General features: G+C 47.8%; 2 protein-coding genes across 2 annotated transcripts; both read right to left on the bottom strand.

The window, feature by feature from the left end:
* Positions 1-2,909: 2,909 nt before the first annotated feature.
* Positions 2,910-3,695, bottom strand: SLS55_000452 (uncharacterized protein; the record flags this gene model as incomplete). Its single annotated transcript, XM_066771963.1, has 1 exon — positions 2,910-3,695. The coding sequence occupies one exon, from the start codon at positions 3,693-3,695 to the stop codon at positions 2,910-2,912; it is 786 nt and encodes a 261-aa protein (XP_066637242.1).
* Positions 3,696-6,068: 2,373 nt separating this feature from the next.
* Positions 6,069-6,829, bottom strand: SLS55_000451 (uncharacterized protein; the record flags this gene model as incomplete). Its single annotated transcript, XM_066771962.1, has 1 exon — positions 6,069-6,829. A coding segment is annotated over one exon (761 nt), but the record flags the coding sequence as incomplete, so codon positions are not given.
* Between the last annotated feature and the right edge of the window lie 9,432 nt (positions 6,830-16,261).

The following is a 16,261-nucleotide window of genomic DNA, read 5'->3' as shown; positions in this document are numbered from 1 at the left end:
TCTAGGGCAGCTTTGCCGCTGTTCCTTTTCTTTTGTGGCGGCGGCGCACAGTTGCGATTCGTTCTATTTTTAGGGCGTGGGTGGGGGTCCCTGCATCGCATTGCTACAGCGTACCGCCCTCTCGTTTGCTTCGGATTGCATCTGATGCGAGATTGACTGTCGCTTGCTTCTTCCTTGTTTCACCCTGTCTCGGGACTTTGTTGAAGCGCTCCCGCCATTGGGCAGCAGTCGTGATCGAGAATGCTGCTTCTCTTATTCCTTTTGCTTTGCGTATCATTTGCTTACATACTTAGTTGCTGCGGTCTCAGAGCCAGACACGTAGGTGCCATGCCTTCGTGCCCAAAACCATGCAGCGCAGCATAGTTTGCAGGTGCAGCAGAAACAGCATCGCAGCCAGCGAACAGAAAAGAAAACAGGACTAACTACTACCCCGTTCGAGAAACTTGCAGCGATAGCGAAGGCACCCTTGTAAATGCACGCAGGTGAGATGCAAGTCATGCATTCCTCCCTGCCATCCCTCGCCACCCAACGAGCAGCACCGTAAATCCCAGAACGCGTATATGCACTTCACCGTGGCATTGCTTGCTCCTTTACTTCCGCATGGCCGCATTTGCCGCCGTCACTACCGTCGCAATTGCTTGTTCATCTCATCCAAATCTCACCAACCAACCTGTTCTTTTCTCTCACTTCTCACCTAAAGCTTTTACTCTGACCCAATCAATACTAAAATATCCCTGCGACTCACCTTATTCCTTATGCTGTGATTTGTCTTATTCCTGGCCGTATATCCCAAGTCATGCTATAGCTAGGCCTGCGCTTGCCATTGCTCCAGCCTTCATGGTCCAGTGAGCAGTGCAATGTCGGATCAGATGATTTGATTTGAGAACTGCACAATACGGTACACCGCCTCTTCCTTCCATGTCTCACTTCTTGATCATGCAGGCTGCTTCTCTCCCTCGGGCCATTACCACTTTTCCAATACGAAAAGTCTCAGGAAATGCCACCGACGGCATCGGAGATCCGGCAATTCCATAGTGTTTCCCCCTTCTCGCATATTTCGGGGTCTCGTGATTCCGGGTGGTAATGCTCACTCATGCCGAGACAATAGTGCCTCTGCTCAACATAGCCCCATAGTCATTTGAAGAAACAGACGGCAGTCTCGGCTCTATAGAACATCGATGGAGAAAATCAAATAATCCACGTATGGCACTCTTACACACACCTGCCACGCGTCCATTCCATCTGCCGGCCGGACGTTTCATCTCATTCCCTCTCCTCCCCTTCTCTTTGCTGTATTGTACGCAAGCTATTTTCAGAAGCACTGTTGTTCATTACGATGGGATCCTTTTCTCGTTCGGCAGCTGACACTTTTTCCATCCTTCCGAGCGAACAGTCGGACCTCGCTTCCACTGTGGTGGATTCGGACGCATGCAATGTCACATGTTCGTTCGTATTACCCACCTTTTCCATTCCCCACTCCTTCCCGCTGAGGTTCGGGCCGCATTAAGACGAACCACATGTAGAAGTAGTAGCTGCCTGGTGGAGATGTACTTGTGGATTCCTTGCGCAACGCAAGAGAGGCTCCACAGGTTCATTGCCTCGGGGAAAGGTGGGGACGGGAGAATATCCGACGGCGTGCATGGTTCTCCGAATGATTCAATTACCCTGCTGCACAAATCGAGTCAACGCTCGGGAAACAGGCATGAATCATCTGGGGCGGGATCTCCTTCCCTCCCAAACTCCGTGATGCCGCAATTTCCGCTTACAGTGCTGGTCAATTCGCACTCATGATGATCGTGACTGGGATATGGAGACAATACTAGGTTGCAAAAGAATCCCCTTCTCGATACAGTTCAGCAGGGAGAGTGCACCAAGCTTAGGTAGTTGAGGTCTACCTTTGCACGTTGGTTTCAACTACCAACATGTGGATACTATCAGGTCAGTGAATCTCAACCCATTTTACAATGTCTCACGAAATAATAGAGGCAGCCAGAGCGCGTCTTCACCGTGGTTGCAAAAATCAGTCAACAGTGTTCACCAGATAGAGCAAAATTGGTTCAAGCATAGGCGAGTCGTTTCTCTATTCCTCATTGACATAATCTTCCTTCCCTCAATGCCAGTAGTAAACTATCAAAATCGTCTCGTCTCCACTGGTGCCTTTGAAGGCGGATTGAATACAGAATACCCCTCATCAACCCATGCTTTCCCAAATCTCCTCATCATTTCCTCCACTTTGGACTAAAAGGCGAGCTGCAGTAACCGAAAAGAGCTCGTGTCCGTAACTTTTCCATCGAAACTTTTTTTTTTCTTTGAATCATCATTTTCCCATCAGATCATCCCCCGTTTCGTAAAACCATCATTCCTCATCAATTGCGGCATCGCTGGTTTCCCTTTTCCTTCGTCCCCAGCGTGTACAGCATGGGGGTAATCGGACAAGTGAATGCGATGCCAAAGGGTCGTCGTAAAATAGTTGAGAATGCTCAAAAAGAGGTCGCCTATTACCAGCGGAATCTCGAAATTTTCTCACCTCCTCTCACCTCTCCTAAAATCCGTCTTCCCCAGAACAAGCGCTTCCCCAGAACCAGCTGATTATGGAAACGAAGCTGGGGAAGGAATTAGGATATTAGGAAGGAGTAAGAGGGAGGCCAAGAAAGGGAGTTCGAGTCCGGACTGAAGTAAATCGTCGGTCGAAAAGAACCTCTTGGTTTCTCGATTAAAGCCCCAAGAAAGGGTTGTTGCAAGACACACACAATGGGGTCATTACGGTTGAGTGGTTGGCGATAACCATCACTCTCCGGTCGTTAAGCAAGATCGCGTGGCGAAGACGGCAAGATCGCAGCTAGGAGGACGAGGGACAAGAAAGAATTGTCAGGAGCACACAAGCACCCACCCGGGCGGATCGGGTTGATTTAGCCACGGATGACGACGCCCTGGCGGCGGGTGGCGCGCTCCTTGTAGAGCTCCTCGTCCTCGGACGAGCAGTCGGACGAGTCATCCGAGTAGCCGCAGCGCGAGCCGCCGCAGTCGAGCTTGACGCGCTCGCCGGCGCGGGTGATGCCGTAGCGTTCGCAGGTGCAGCACGAGCTGGTCGAGGACACGGACGATGGCGACGACGAGTTGGAAGAGCGCGAAGTGAGCGACGGCACGTCCGAGTCAATGTCGGAGTCGGAGTAGTCGTCCTCGGAGCTCTCGTCGATGTTGGCGTGGCTGAAGCGCGAGGTGAGGGCCTCGATGGTGGCGGGCTCGTAGGTGCCGTTGACGATCTGCTGGTGCTGGTTGGGCTTTACCGGGCGCGGCGACTTGATCTGCGAGGGCGACAGCGAACGGCCCTTGACGACATCCTGCGAGTAGCGGCGCGAGGAGCGCTTGGCGGCAACGTCGGGCACGGCGGCGGTCTTGCCGGGCGCGGGGATGTCGAGGATGTTCAGCTTGCGGCCGGTGGTGGGCTCGGTGGTGAACTCGCGGGCGGGGTCGTGCGAAACGTGGTAGCCGTCGATGATGTAGTAGTACCAGTAGCGCTGGCCCTGCTTCAAAGTGGCGCCCTGGAAGCGGAATGTGCCCTTCCAACCGCCGGCCTTGGCCGAGTCCTTGGAGAGCGGGAGCTGTCCGTTGTAGTTGTCCCACGAGCCGAGCAAGTGCACGGTCTTGCAGTTGGCGGAGGTGCGGAGAGTGAAGTTGAGCTGGATGGCGGCCATTGTGGTGAAGTGGGGTATCGAGAGTTGTCGGTGTTGGGTTGATTGGCAGACGGAAGGCTTCGAGCAAGCAAGAGCTGTAATTAGATTTGGAGCGTCGTTATTGGGTGTCGACCGGCGACGGGTGTGAATTAGAAACTGCGAAGAGGGGGATTATTGGGGGACTGGGTGAATCGTGAAAAAGCGTAAAGGCGACAAGAGTACCAGACTCTGTGATCGTGAAATTAGTGTAAAGGGGAAAAAGAATTAGAATAAAAAGAACAACACAAAAATCAAAGTACAGCTCCTGAGCTTTGCGGGCTTGCTGAAGAGAAAAAGACGGGCTTGGTCGCGCAGGCAGCGGTATATATAAACTTGGGCGCAGCTGCGGGCCCGTTCGCGCGCAGCAGTGGCCCCACCCAGAAAGCTTCCGGCCCAGCTGACGGACGGACCAGGATGCTGCCATGCCTGCAGGCCGCATTGCAGCACGCATGGGCGAGAGCAGCGCTTCCGGTCGGGCGTCGAGTGGATGGTCGTCGTGGGCGCAGGCCCGGGCGGCTCGAGGGCGCGCGCTGATTCGCCCGCCTGTCGACCCCCAGCACAAGCCCGGCCCCCCCAGCAGGCCAATCGCGAGCCCCGCCCGCCGGCCACGAGTGACACGCTCTGCAGTCCCGCTCCCGCTAGCTCGGTCACGCTGCAGCCTCTGAGTTGCGCTCGGCCTCTGGCTGGTCCGCCGCCCGTCAAGCCCTGCCCGGCGCCCCCGACCGACCTCGTCCTCCACCACAAAGGCCCCCGCCGCCAACGTGCTGCGAGTGCCTGGCCGCCGCAGCGCCCTCTGCAGCCTGCCAATGGCGGCGTCGCGGCCTGATCACGACAGTCGAATCATTGCGCGGCCTGGCGTTTACGTGCATGCAACTCCAAGCCCCAAGACGCTATCGATCTTTCGATGCATACCACCACGCCCGCCTGCTTATCCAGGTCGCACAGCGCCAATGCGGCCTTGGAATGCACTGCAAGGGGGGCCAGCCACCGGTGAATCGAGCCCACACTCGCTGCCGCCCGTGAGGGGCCCGGTGGCTTCAGAGCAGGAAAAAAACTCAAGAGCAAACCGCCCGCCATGGAGCCTGCCGGCGCAATCTCCCGGCCTCGACGACTGAGAGCTGTTCTCGGTCGGTCTCTGGCATCTCGCCTCCATGGCCGTCCTGGGCGACCCGCATCGTGATTGGCCTGGTGTTTTGATGTTTCCACCAGGTGCCTTTTCTTAGAACTGCCTCTTCCCCACACCACAGCGGCTGCGTGATATCAGCGTGCGATCATTGCGCGACCAGGGCCCTTCGGCCCTTCCTCCTGCCAACCTTGCTCGTAAGGTTATTCCCTGCACGCCGCTAATCTTCCCATGCGACAGCTGCATAGCGAGGCGAGAGCTCAAGGCTCCCTCCGCTCGAGCGCCTGCAGCCCGCGGCCCGACGCTCCAATCCGTCAGTCATCGCGCCACCCATTATGCAGCTGGCCGATTACTCGCGGGCGAGGTCTGTTGCCGCCCGGGACTGGGGAGCATGATGACGCCGTTGACATTACCCGTCAACGGCCTGGGTACGCCATCCTTCAGCACGGCACGCTCTCTGACGCTCTGCAGCTGATAACGGCGATAACCTTGATCTAGACAGGCGCACTCGCTCAATGAGGCAAGCCAATATGGGTTTCGTTTGTAGCCCCGTGTGTTGCAATAACAAATGCCCTCGCCTAAGTGCACGACACCGACTCTTTTCGCCCTAGCTCCATTTGCCAAATAGCTGGAGCCCGGATGCCTACCCATGCCACTTATTTTTTCCTCTGCTCTCTTTCAGAAGCGCCCCGTCCTGTGTCCACCCCCTCCTCCAAAGCTTCGGGGAGGGGCAGCTCTCGTCGGTCCTCCCCGTTCGAGCCATGATCAGAACTCGCAGCCGCCAGCCCTGACTCGAGACGCACATCAGCCTGACTAGCAGCCTGACGAATATGCACCATCCTATTCATGCAGTGCGACCCTCAGCGCTTCCGGATTTCGGAACTCGCAAGTGTGGGAACGCATTTTGTGTGTATCGCGGAAAGAGGCGGTGAAGCGAGGAATTTTGTTGAAAGAGAGACGCAGGCGCGCTTGTCGCGTGCGCTGGCCAGCAAGCCAGATAAAAGGGCCCCATTGCGTGAGGCGTGGTGATCTACGTCCGCGTGCAAACACCCTGATAGCAATCTAGGGGTCACCGCTGATTGCTGATTGCGGCATCCACGTTGAAAATGTTGGTAGCGGATCCTCGGCCAACTCAGTCAACCCACCGCTGCCCTTCTTTATCCCATCCGATCATCTTAGGGTCAATGTTGAGAGTCTTGAGCATCGTATCCATCGTGAAACTCTGTTCTGCATCAGCCTGAAGCCCGTAACCTTGGGCTGCCCCATCGCCCTCGGAAATCGACACTCACATCGTCGTCTCCACCATCGTCGGTGCGACTTTGCCTCAGCGCCTCTACTTCCGCCTCTGCCTCCGCGTCCTGCTGCTCCCGCCACTGGCGCTCCCTTTTTGCTTCTGCCCTTGCTTCTGCGCGTTGTTCTCGTGCAACTAGCCTTGCTTCTTTCTCCTCGGGTGTCAGTCCAACATTTTCATTCTCGTCGTCGTCGCTGTCATCCAGATTCGGCTCGTTTTCTTGAGCTTGGAACCCCAGTCTCCACTCCTGCTGACGCTGTTCGTTCTGCTTCCAGACGCCGATCCCGCCCATACCGTTTACACGGTCCTTGGTTGTAGCGAAGACGTCCTCTGCCGCAGCCCGGGTTGCATCGCGCCATTTCCTGGTCAAGGCTTCCAGCTTCGCATCGTTGGTTGATGTTGCGATCCTGAGGGCCTGATTGAGCGTGTCCAGCTCAGTTCGTATACTCCGTATCTGCTTGCTTAACTCTCGCTGCCGTTGCTCTTCTGCACGTATGGCGGTCTCAAGAGGGTCGTCGAGGTCCACGGCGTCGGCTCGTTGCACGAAAGGCGGCAGCTTGGACGGCGTGGACGGCGTCGTAGAGCTGCGAGAACTGCGCAGTGTGCGGAGCGAGGAAACGCTGAACGACTGGGCGGCCGACGAATCTGGCAGAGTGCTCTGCACGAGCGGGCTGGGCACTGCGGTGCTGCTGGCCGTCGTGTCTGCGTTGGGTCTCTCGAGCTCGACTTTCCGGTTGGGTGTCTTGAAGGGAGAGCGAAAGGGCTTCCGCAAGGCGCTCTGGGCGTCCTCGAGGCGGCGGCGCTTGGCCGAAGGCGTGGACATCGAGCTGAAGACGTATTAGTGCTGCGACGGTTAGCTGCGAGAGAAATCGATGGCAGATGATCAACAAGCAGACGTTGCGATGACGGTGCGTCGGCGTGGAGACGCAACAAACAGCAGGCCCGTGTCGTCACTGCGACGAAGCTCGAGCTCTGGCAGTGGCAGCTGCAACAGCTTGCCTCAGAAGCTCAGACGTCCCCCGGATGGCTAAACCGCGGATCGGATCCGCGTCGGACGTTCTGAGTTAGCAAGCTTACTCATCCGACCTCGTTAGGGGGGACGTCTAAGCACAACTTGCACCCTTTATAAGGGTAAATATAGTAGTTAACGCGTCCGATAGCACTTCGCGACGTTACCTTTTAATAATACTACGTCCGACGCGTATTAAAAGTTAATTAAACGTGTAATCGACTCTAAAGTTTAATTTAATATTAATTTTATTATTCTATTACGATCGAACGATACTCTAAATTTACGCGTAGTTTCGTACTATTTATAAGGGTATATTACGAAAAAGCTATTATCTATATTATAACTAACTCTTAACTAATTTACGTTAGATAACGTATATTCGGTAGTCGAACCGCTTATCTATATTTCGACACCGCGTACTTTTCGAGCCGAACTACGAGTCGGATAGTTTTTCGCTTCGCGTAGATAGTCTATATTAATACTAACGCGTCCGCTATCTACTAGTAATATATTCGAAGCCGAAGAGTCGACGCGGGCGATCTTAAAGCGATGCTATAAGTATATAGAAGAAGAACGGTCTTATACGAATAAGTAGTATTACTAGTAGTACGAATACCCGTTAGTAGACAGATCGAGACTATAGTAGTACGTACGATTATTAGACGCGCGCTTAATACGCTCTATCGCGGACGCTATAAATACTATATACGCCGTAGATACGCCCCGTCGATATCTATACGCGGTTATAGGCGAGGCTCGTAGAAGATACGCTCTTCTCGATCGCGTTATCTTTAATTATCGACGTCGTACCCGCTAACGTTAAGCTATTCGAGTAAGTAGTATTATTAAAAGTACTAAGACGATAGATACATCGTCTTTAGACTAGATAGTATATATCGAATAATATCGAGAAGGCCCGCGATATTATCGCTTAGATTATTAAAGTCGTATTTAGTTACGTTAGTAAGAATTAGTAGGTTAAGGCCGTCTAACTATTATTCTTTAAGCGGCGCGATCTTATTCTCGTAGCGAAGACGTTCTTTAGTAAGAGTATAGTAATATAGATACTTTCTTTACTTAGTAATAACGAAGTCGTTATAATTATTTTATCTTTAAACGTGTTAAAAGAAGAATAGAGTAGAAAGATTAAGATATTATTATTAAATAGGCCTATTTTCGTCTATTATAATAATACTAAACTAGATCTTATTAGAGAGATTCGTATCGGCCGGTTTACGTATATCTTATTATTATCTAAGCTATTAACGTTCGACTAGTTTTATAGTATACTTACGAACTTACGGTTTCGTACTCGACTTAGTATAGTCGTTATTAACGAGCTCTATCTTATATACGACTAGTCGAGCTTTCGTAAATCGTATATCGAGTTATTTAAGATTAAAGGTTTTCTTTCGACGATACCGTAGTATACCTATACTACTATCTTAAACGCGAAGACGTAGATATACGTCTAGAGCGCTTTACGATTATCGTATAGTATACTAGTTATTCGAATCTTTATTAACCGAACGAATCTTATCTACGTACGAAAGTATATTAAAAGAGCGAAGTAGGCCCGATTCGATAACTTATACTTTACGATTCTAGACGAATTCGAGTCTTCGCTTAATATATCGAACGCGTCTAATAGTAGAGTAACGTCTTAGTCGTTAACGGCGGTATAGACGATATCGATATATATAAATAAGCCGGCGGCGATTAAGAAGACTCTCGTTTTTATATCGACGAGAGACGAGACGCGAAAGAGCCGCGATACTATTTAAGAATAGCTCGTAAAGAGAGAGTATTCTATATTAGCTACTTAAACGGCTATCTACTACTATACGGCCCTACTTATAGATTACGATAAGAAATAGCTATATAAGATCTTTACTAAGCCGAACTCTTCGATTCGAATTATTATCGCTATAGACACGTTAGCCTATAGAGCTAATATATCGGACGTAGAACTAGTTATCGTTAGAGGCTTTAGAAAAACGCCGTTCTCTAATATACTAGTCTAGCGAATAGGTCGGGCTACGCGGCTAGTCGGTCTAGTTAGTATCGTAGTTCTAATACTCGAGCCTTATATCGTAAGTTCTCGAATATTATCGCTAAGTTTTTCGAGTACTTCGTTCTAGTCTAGTATAACTCGCGATAGCTAGTCTTAATCGTAGCGAAGTAAGGCTAGTATTAGCGGGTCGTCGTCTTAGTCGTCTAATCTAGACGATAACCGAGCCTTAGATAATAGTAACTTCTAGAACGGTATAGTTCGCGTGCCGAATAAGATTAATAACGATTTTACTCTTACGAGCGACGACGACGACGACGTTCTAACTACTACTAATAATATTTAAGCTATTAATCGCTCTATTTTGTTAAAGATTCTCGATAGCGTTAAGAAGCCTTAGCGCGGTAAACGGCGGATAGAGTTATAGGTTCGATAAGCGCTATCGAACAAAATATACGATCTTACGAATAAGTACGTATATTTACGACGTTAGATTCTTTCTTATTATAGAGCTTTACACGAGCTAGGTAGCTACTCGAATAGCTATTATTCGGTCTATTTTAGTAAGCAATTCTAGTACGTATCGAAGAAGTTACTACGCGACCTTCGAGTAAAGTAGATACGAGATACTAGTAAAGCGGACCCGAGTATAACTATAGCGATATTTGCTTAGTTAAAGTAGTAGACTACTACGAAATTCGTATCGTCTTTCTTATCGCCTAACTCGTCGATTATAATAAGCGATACTCGAATTAGTATACTAGCTTCGATAGAGTTTAAGCTCGCCTTAGATAAGAAGCTTCTTATACTACTACTAAAATAGAAATATCTCTTATTAGTCTAGTCTATTAGCGATCTTCGTTATAAGCTTAATATAGAGCTATTTAAGAAACTAAGACTACTACTATTTAGCGGGTCGCGGACGACGTTATCGCGAACCAAAAAAGCGAAGATATCTAAAAGAAAGACGCCTACGTCGCCTCGTATACTATCTTTAATAACGTCTTTAATAGCGCGTTCGAAAATCTCTTCTTTAGCCCGCGTACTAAAATCTATCTTTATAGCGTATAAGTTTTTTTCTAACGTTATTTTACCGTTCGAGTCGCCTTTAATTATCGCTACTAGCGGCGACCTACGATAGTCGCTTTCTAGTATACTAGAAACCGAAGTATTATTAGCGTCTAATAAGAAGATTAGTATCGATAGCCCTAGATTATTAATAGTTCTTAATATATATATACGAACTAATCGTATAATATAGTCTACGCCTTTTAGCTATTATTTTATTTTATTTATTTAGTTTAGTATCCCTCTAGAGTCTAAGACTATTAGAGACGAGATCCCTCTAGGGGGTCCGCTTCTATCTATATGTCTTATATATATGCGTGTCGGAGGGTTTTTCTAGAAGGGTACTAGAAATAGCGTGCTTAAAAGCGAGTATAGTAGGAAAAGAGTAATAAAAGAAAGTAAAAGAAGCGTTCGGCGGTACGTATTTAAACCTCGTTAGACAATTCGTTTAATTACCACCGCCTCGTAGCAATCTTTATTTGTTCTAAGAATCTAGCCGTTAGGCTAGCTTCTAGAGTTAACGAGAAGAGATTCGAAAGTTCGAGTCGATACTTCTTTAGGCCGTCTTTAATAGAGACCCGAGGGCCTCTATATAAGCGGCAGTCTAGAAGTAGATGGCGCGGTATTTATCTAGCCGTACGGCTATACTTATACCAGTCGTTTTCGGCGTAATCGAGGCGGTAAAGATAAGACTTAAAGTAGCCGTATCCTATCTTTAACTAGTAAAAGGCGGAGGCTATTTCTCTTACTTTCGTAGGAGATTTAAGCCGCCGCCCTACCTCTAAACCGAAGGTACGTTTATAGGGCGAGTCCGCCGCCGATTTAAGCTTCGTTTTCCACTCTTCGTAGGTCTTCTACTTAACTTTACTTCGATAGAAGCTAAGAGAAGTAGAAGCCCTACTTAAAGGGTACTTCGTAGCTCTTTTTACTAGTCGGTCGGCGTACTCGTTACCTAAAACGTCCTTATAGCCGGGGCACTATTCTAGAGAGACGGTGTTTTCTCTAACTCTTAGCGTTCTCGCTAGGCTAATAGCCCGAATTTGTTGTGCTTGTTCGGGCGTATTAGAGGGTTTTTTTAGCCTAAGAATCGCGGCCTAATTATCCGCGTAGATTCTTATATCTCTATCGCGGACCCGGCTTCTAACGGCGTAGTTTAGGGCTATTACTAGCCCTTCTACTTCGCCGTTATATACTAGATTCTTCGAATCGAGGTTCTTATAAATCTAGCGCGTCGGGTCCTCTTTAGATTAGCTAAAGTCGAAAACTACTACGCCGACGTCTACGTTTCTACCCGGGAATAGAACGGAGGCGTCGAAGTAGATAGCTATTCGATTAGAGAATGCCCCCTTAATATCGAGTACGTGGGCCTTAGCCTGTTTCTCTTTATTTAGGGGGCTAACCGTAACCGAGTAGGGAAGGTCGATAGACTACGGCGAAAAGTAGAAGGGTTTAACCTTCTCTAAGAGAGTCGGTTGCTCTCTAAGAAGAAGTTTAATCTTCTCTAGCTACGTAGGTTTTTCTATTTCCCGTCGGTCTAGGTTGATTTTCTCTAGTTCGATTCGAAGAAGATAAGATTCTCTAAGTAAATTCGTTCTAAGAGCGTATTTTCGTAACCGTTCGTTTAAACGAATGTCCGCTAGTGGGATTTCACTCTCTATTTCTAAAGGAATTATAGGGGTAGTCTTAAAAACCCCTAGAATCTTCCGTAGGGCAAGATTCTAAAGGACTTTTAATTAGCGGGTAAACTGCCCCTAGTTTTTCTAGTAGATTTCGGAGCCGTAGTCTGCAACCGTAGTAACGCAGGCTAGATATAACTGGCGAACTGCGTAGGAGGAGAGCCTTCTCTCGACGTTAGCTAGCCTAGAGAGGCGATAGAAGGCCGAACGGGCCTAGCTAACTCTTTTAGACACGTATGTCTTAAAGGTAAACCCGTAGTCGAAGTAAATTTATTTATTTATTTATTTATTTATTTAGCTTAACGTCCCTCTAGAGTCTAAGACTATTAGAGACGGGATCCCTCTAGAGGGTCCGCTTCTATCTACATGTCTTATATACATGCGTGTCGGAGGGTTTTTCTAGAAGGATACTAGAAATAGCGTGCTTAAAAGCGAGTATAGTAGGAAAAGAGTAATAAAAGAAAGTAAAAGAAGCGTCCGGCGGTACGTATTTAAACCTCGTTAGATAATTCGTTTAATTGCTACCGCCTCGTAGCAATCTTTATTTGTTCTAAGAATCTAGCCGTTAGGCTAGCTCCTAGAGTTAACGAGAAGAGATCCGAAAGTTCGAGTCGATACTTCTTTAGGCCGTCTTTAATAGAGACCCGAGGGCCTCTATATAAGCGGCAGTTTAGAAGTAGATGGCGCGATGTTTGTCTAGCCGTACGGCTATACTTACACTAGTCGTTTTCGGCGTGGTCGAGGCGGTAAAGATAAGACTTAAAGTAGCCGTGTTCTATCTTTAACTAGTAAAAGACGAAGGCTATTTCTTTTACTTTCGTAGAAGATTTAAGCCGCCGCCCTACCTCTAAACCGAAGGTACGTTTATAGGGCGAGTTCGCCGCCGATTTAAGCTTCGTTTCCTACTCTTCGTAGGTCTTCTGCTTAACTTTGCTTCGATAGAAGCTAAGAGAAGTAGAAGCCCTACTTAAAGGGTACTTCGTAGCTCTTTTTACTAGTCGATCGGCGTACTCGTTGCCTAAAACGTCCTTATAGCCGAGGTACTATTCTAGAGAGACGGTATTTCCTCTAATTCTTAGCGTTCTCGCTAGGCTAATAGCCCGAATTTGTTGTGCTTATTCGGGCGTATTAGAGGGTTTTTTTAGCCTAAGAATCGCGGCCTAATTATCCGCGTAGATTCTTATATCTCTATCGCGGACCCGGCTTCTAACGGCGTAGTTTAGGGCTATTACTAGCCCTTCTACTTCGCCGTTATATACTAGATTCTTCGAACCGAGGTTCTTATAAATCTAGCGCGCCGGGTCCTCTTTAGATTAGCTAAAGTCGAAAACTACCACGCCGACGCCTACGTTTCCACCCGGGGATAGAACGGAGGCGTCGGAGTAGATAGCTATTCGATTAGAGGATGCCCTTTTAATATCGAGTACGTGGGCCTTAGCCTGTTTCTCTTTATTTAGGAGGCTAACCGTAACCGAGTAGAGAAGGTCGATAGACTACGGCGGAAAGTAGAAGGGTTTAATCTTCTCTAAGAGAGTCGGTTACTCTCTAAGAAGAAGTTTAATCTTCTCTAGCTACGTGGGTTTTTCTATTTCTCGTCGGTCTAGGTTAATTTTCTCTAGTTCGATTCGAAGGGGGTAAGATTCTCTAAGTAAATTCGTTCTAAGAGCGTATTTTCGTAACCGTTCGTTTAAACGAATGTCCGCTAGTGGGATTTTACTCTCTATTTCTAGAGGAATTATAGGGGCAGTCTTAAAAACCCCTAGAATCTTCCGTAGGGCAAGATTCTAAAGGACTTTTAATTGGCGGGTAAACTGCCCCTAATTTTTCCAGTAGATTTCGGAGCCGTAGTCTGCAACCGTAGTAACGCAGGCTAGATATAGCTAACGAACTACGTAGAAAGAGAGCTCCCTCTCGACGTTAGCTAGCCTAGAGAGGCGATAGAAGGCCGAACGGGCCTAGCTAACTCTTTTAGACACGTATATCTTAAAGGTAAACCCGTGGTCGAAGTAAATTCCTAGCTATTTAACTTATTCTTTTGGTTCTACTACGTCTCCCGTAGGAAGCGTAATAGAGGTCGAACGGGGTTCCGAATCTTTCTTAAAAGAACGGGCGAAGTATATAAGTTTCGTCTTCTTTAGATTAAATTCGATATGGTTTTCCTTCCCTCGCGCATAGAGTTTACCCGTCTTCTCCTCTAAAATCGTCTTATTGCGTTTCTAGCTGCCGGAGCTAGCTATAACCGCAATATCGTCGATATAAGAGAGAAAAGAAGCCTTAGAGACGGGAAATAACTCTCGGAGATAGATTAAGAAGAGAATAGACGAGACCGGGCTTTCTTACGAAATACCCGTCTCTATTAGGCTAAACTCTTCTTCTTCTCCGTTAAACGCGAGGCTTAATGTTTATATAGATATAAACGATTTTACCCACGCGAGTAGATTAACCGGTATGCCTATTCGAGCTATTATAGCTAGAAGTTATTCTTCGGCGACGTGGTTAAAGGCGCTTTTAACATTAAGAAAGAGTACGGAGGTCTTACGTTTAAGACGGCGATTCTCCTCTACTTTACTCGATAATAGTATTGCGGCATCGATTGCGGATTTCTTTAACCTTCCCCCGATTTGGGTGTGGTGTAGAAGGTCGAAGGTCTCCGCTAGATAGCCTAGCCTTTTAGCCGTAATCCGTTCTAGTACTTTTCCGAGGTAGTTAAGTAAAGAGATAATTCGATAGGACTTCGGGTCCGCGGTATCTTTTTTTTCTTTACTTAGGATTGCTCCGGTAGCCGTACGCCAGCCTATAGGGTAATACCCGTAGGCGAATAGCGTAGAGAAGACCTTATTAAAGGCGCCAGGCTCCGCTCTAAACGCGAAGGAAATAATTTCCTACGTAATAGCGTCTAGTCCCGGCGTTTTTCCTTTAATTTACGTAGAGCACGCGTTCTCGACTTCCCTTAGACTTAGCTCTAGCTAGTTCTAGCGTTTAGGGACGTAGCTTTGCTAGTTAAAAGGGGCGGTAGAAGGGGGCGGCGGAAAGAGCCCCTTTTTAAGGGCTAAATACTTTCTCTTAAAACTATCTTCTAGACGTTTTCCCGCATGCGTCTCGTAGCTAATCTCGGGGATTCTAGCATGCGTTCTAGGCTTAGTATAAGCCATGGCCTTAAAGATAGTCTCGGGGGTCTCTTTTTCTAGAAAAGAATTCTAGTGCTTGCGTTTAGCTCTTTTTACCGCTTCGAAGTAGGTATTTCGGCTATTTAAGTACCGCCGCTTATTCTCTTTCGTGCGTAGAGATTTAAAAGCGTCGGCCTCTCTTCGTAATCTTCTTCGTTCTTCTAAAAGCTCGTCCGACTACTAGGGTTTAGATCGAGCTCCTAGTTTTAATCGGGGAATAGAAAGGTCCGCCGCGGTAGATATAGCCTAGTTAAGACTTACCTCTAGGGCATCTAGCTCGGGTATTTAGCGGATCGAATCTTCTATTAAGTCTCTAGAGATATCTTCGGGCAGGGGGTTTAATTCTAAGCTTTTTAGGGCCTCGAATACCACCGTCCCTACCTACTATCTAAAGATTTCTTAAAACTTAGGCCAGTCGGCCTTTCCCGTATTAAATCTAGCGGTAGTGGCTACCGTAGAAGGTCTTAAATAGCCTACTAGTTCTAGGCTAAATAGAATTGCCTTGTAATCGGAACCGAAGTCCGTAATCGTTTACCAGTCGGTAATTCTATTAGCTAAGGCCGGTATGGCTAGCGTAAGGTCGATAACCGTTTCTCTCTCTAGATAGGGGCGGTAAAAGGTGCCCTTCTCTTCTTCGTTTAAGAGAGATAGGTCGTTTTCTTCGAACTATTCGACTAGCCGGTTAGCGCTAGACGAGGGAGGAGATTCCGGATCCTACTAGAAATAATAAATGTTAAAGTCCTCGGCAACTATAGCCTGCGTTCTAAGGGGTTGCCATTAAAGAACGCGTTCTAGAGTATATCGGGAATCGTTGCCCGTTTAATCCTTCTAGTTATATAAGTTAAGTAGCTTAAACTTAGACTTTCGCTGCTCTATACTTAAAACCATTAGATCGGGACTTTACCGGAATCCGGCCTCTAAATTTACCTCCGTTCCTCTAAGAAAGCGGGAAACGTAGGTTAATATTCGGGGCCTTAGATCGGAAGGACAGACCGGTAGAATTTAGACGAACGAGAGGTAATTAATCAACCGAAAGCCCGAGTTCTCGTAGAGTAAGATATACGGTTCTTAGCATAGAACTAGGTCTATCTTTAACTCTACTGCGATGTCTAAAATAGATTCCGTTGCCGGAATACTTCTATTTAAGTTAGCTTGCAGAACTCGTAAAGAACTCATTTAAAAACGGATTTAAATAGAGTT

This window comes from Diplodia seriata (assembly GCF_021436955.1).
Source record: "Diplodia seriata strain FDS-637 chromosome Unknown scaffold_1, whole genome shotgun sequence".
Taxonomy (NCBI): domain Eukaryota; kingdom Fungi; phylum Ascomycota; class Dothideomycetes; order Botryosphaeriales; family Botryosphaeriaceae; genus Diplodia; species Diplodia seriata.
Note: the sequence above shows the minus strand (reverse complement) of the source record. Positions and strands in the feature narration are given on the sequence as shown.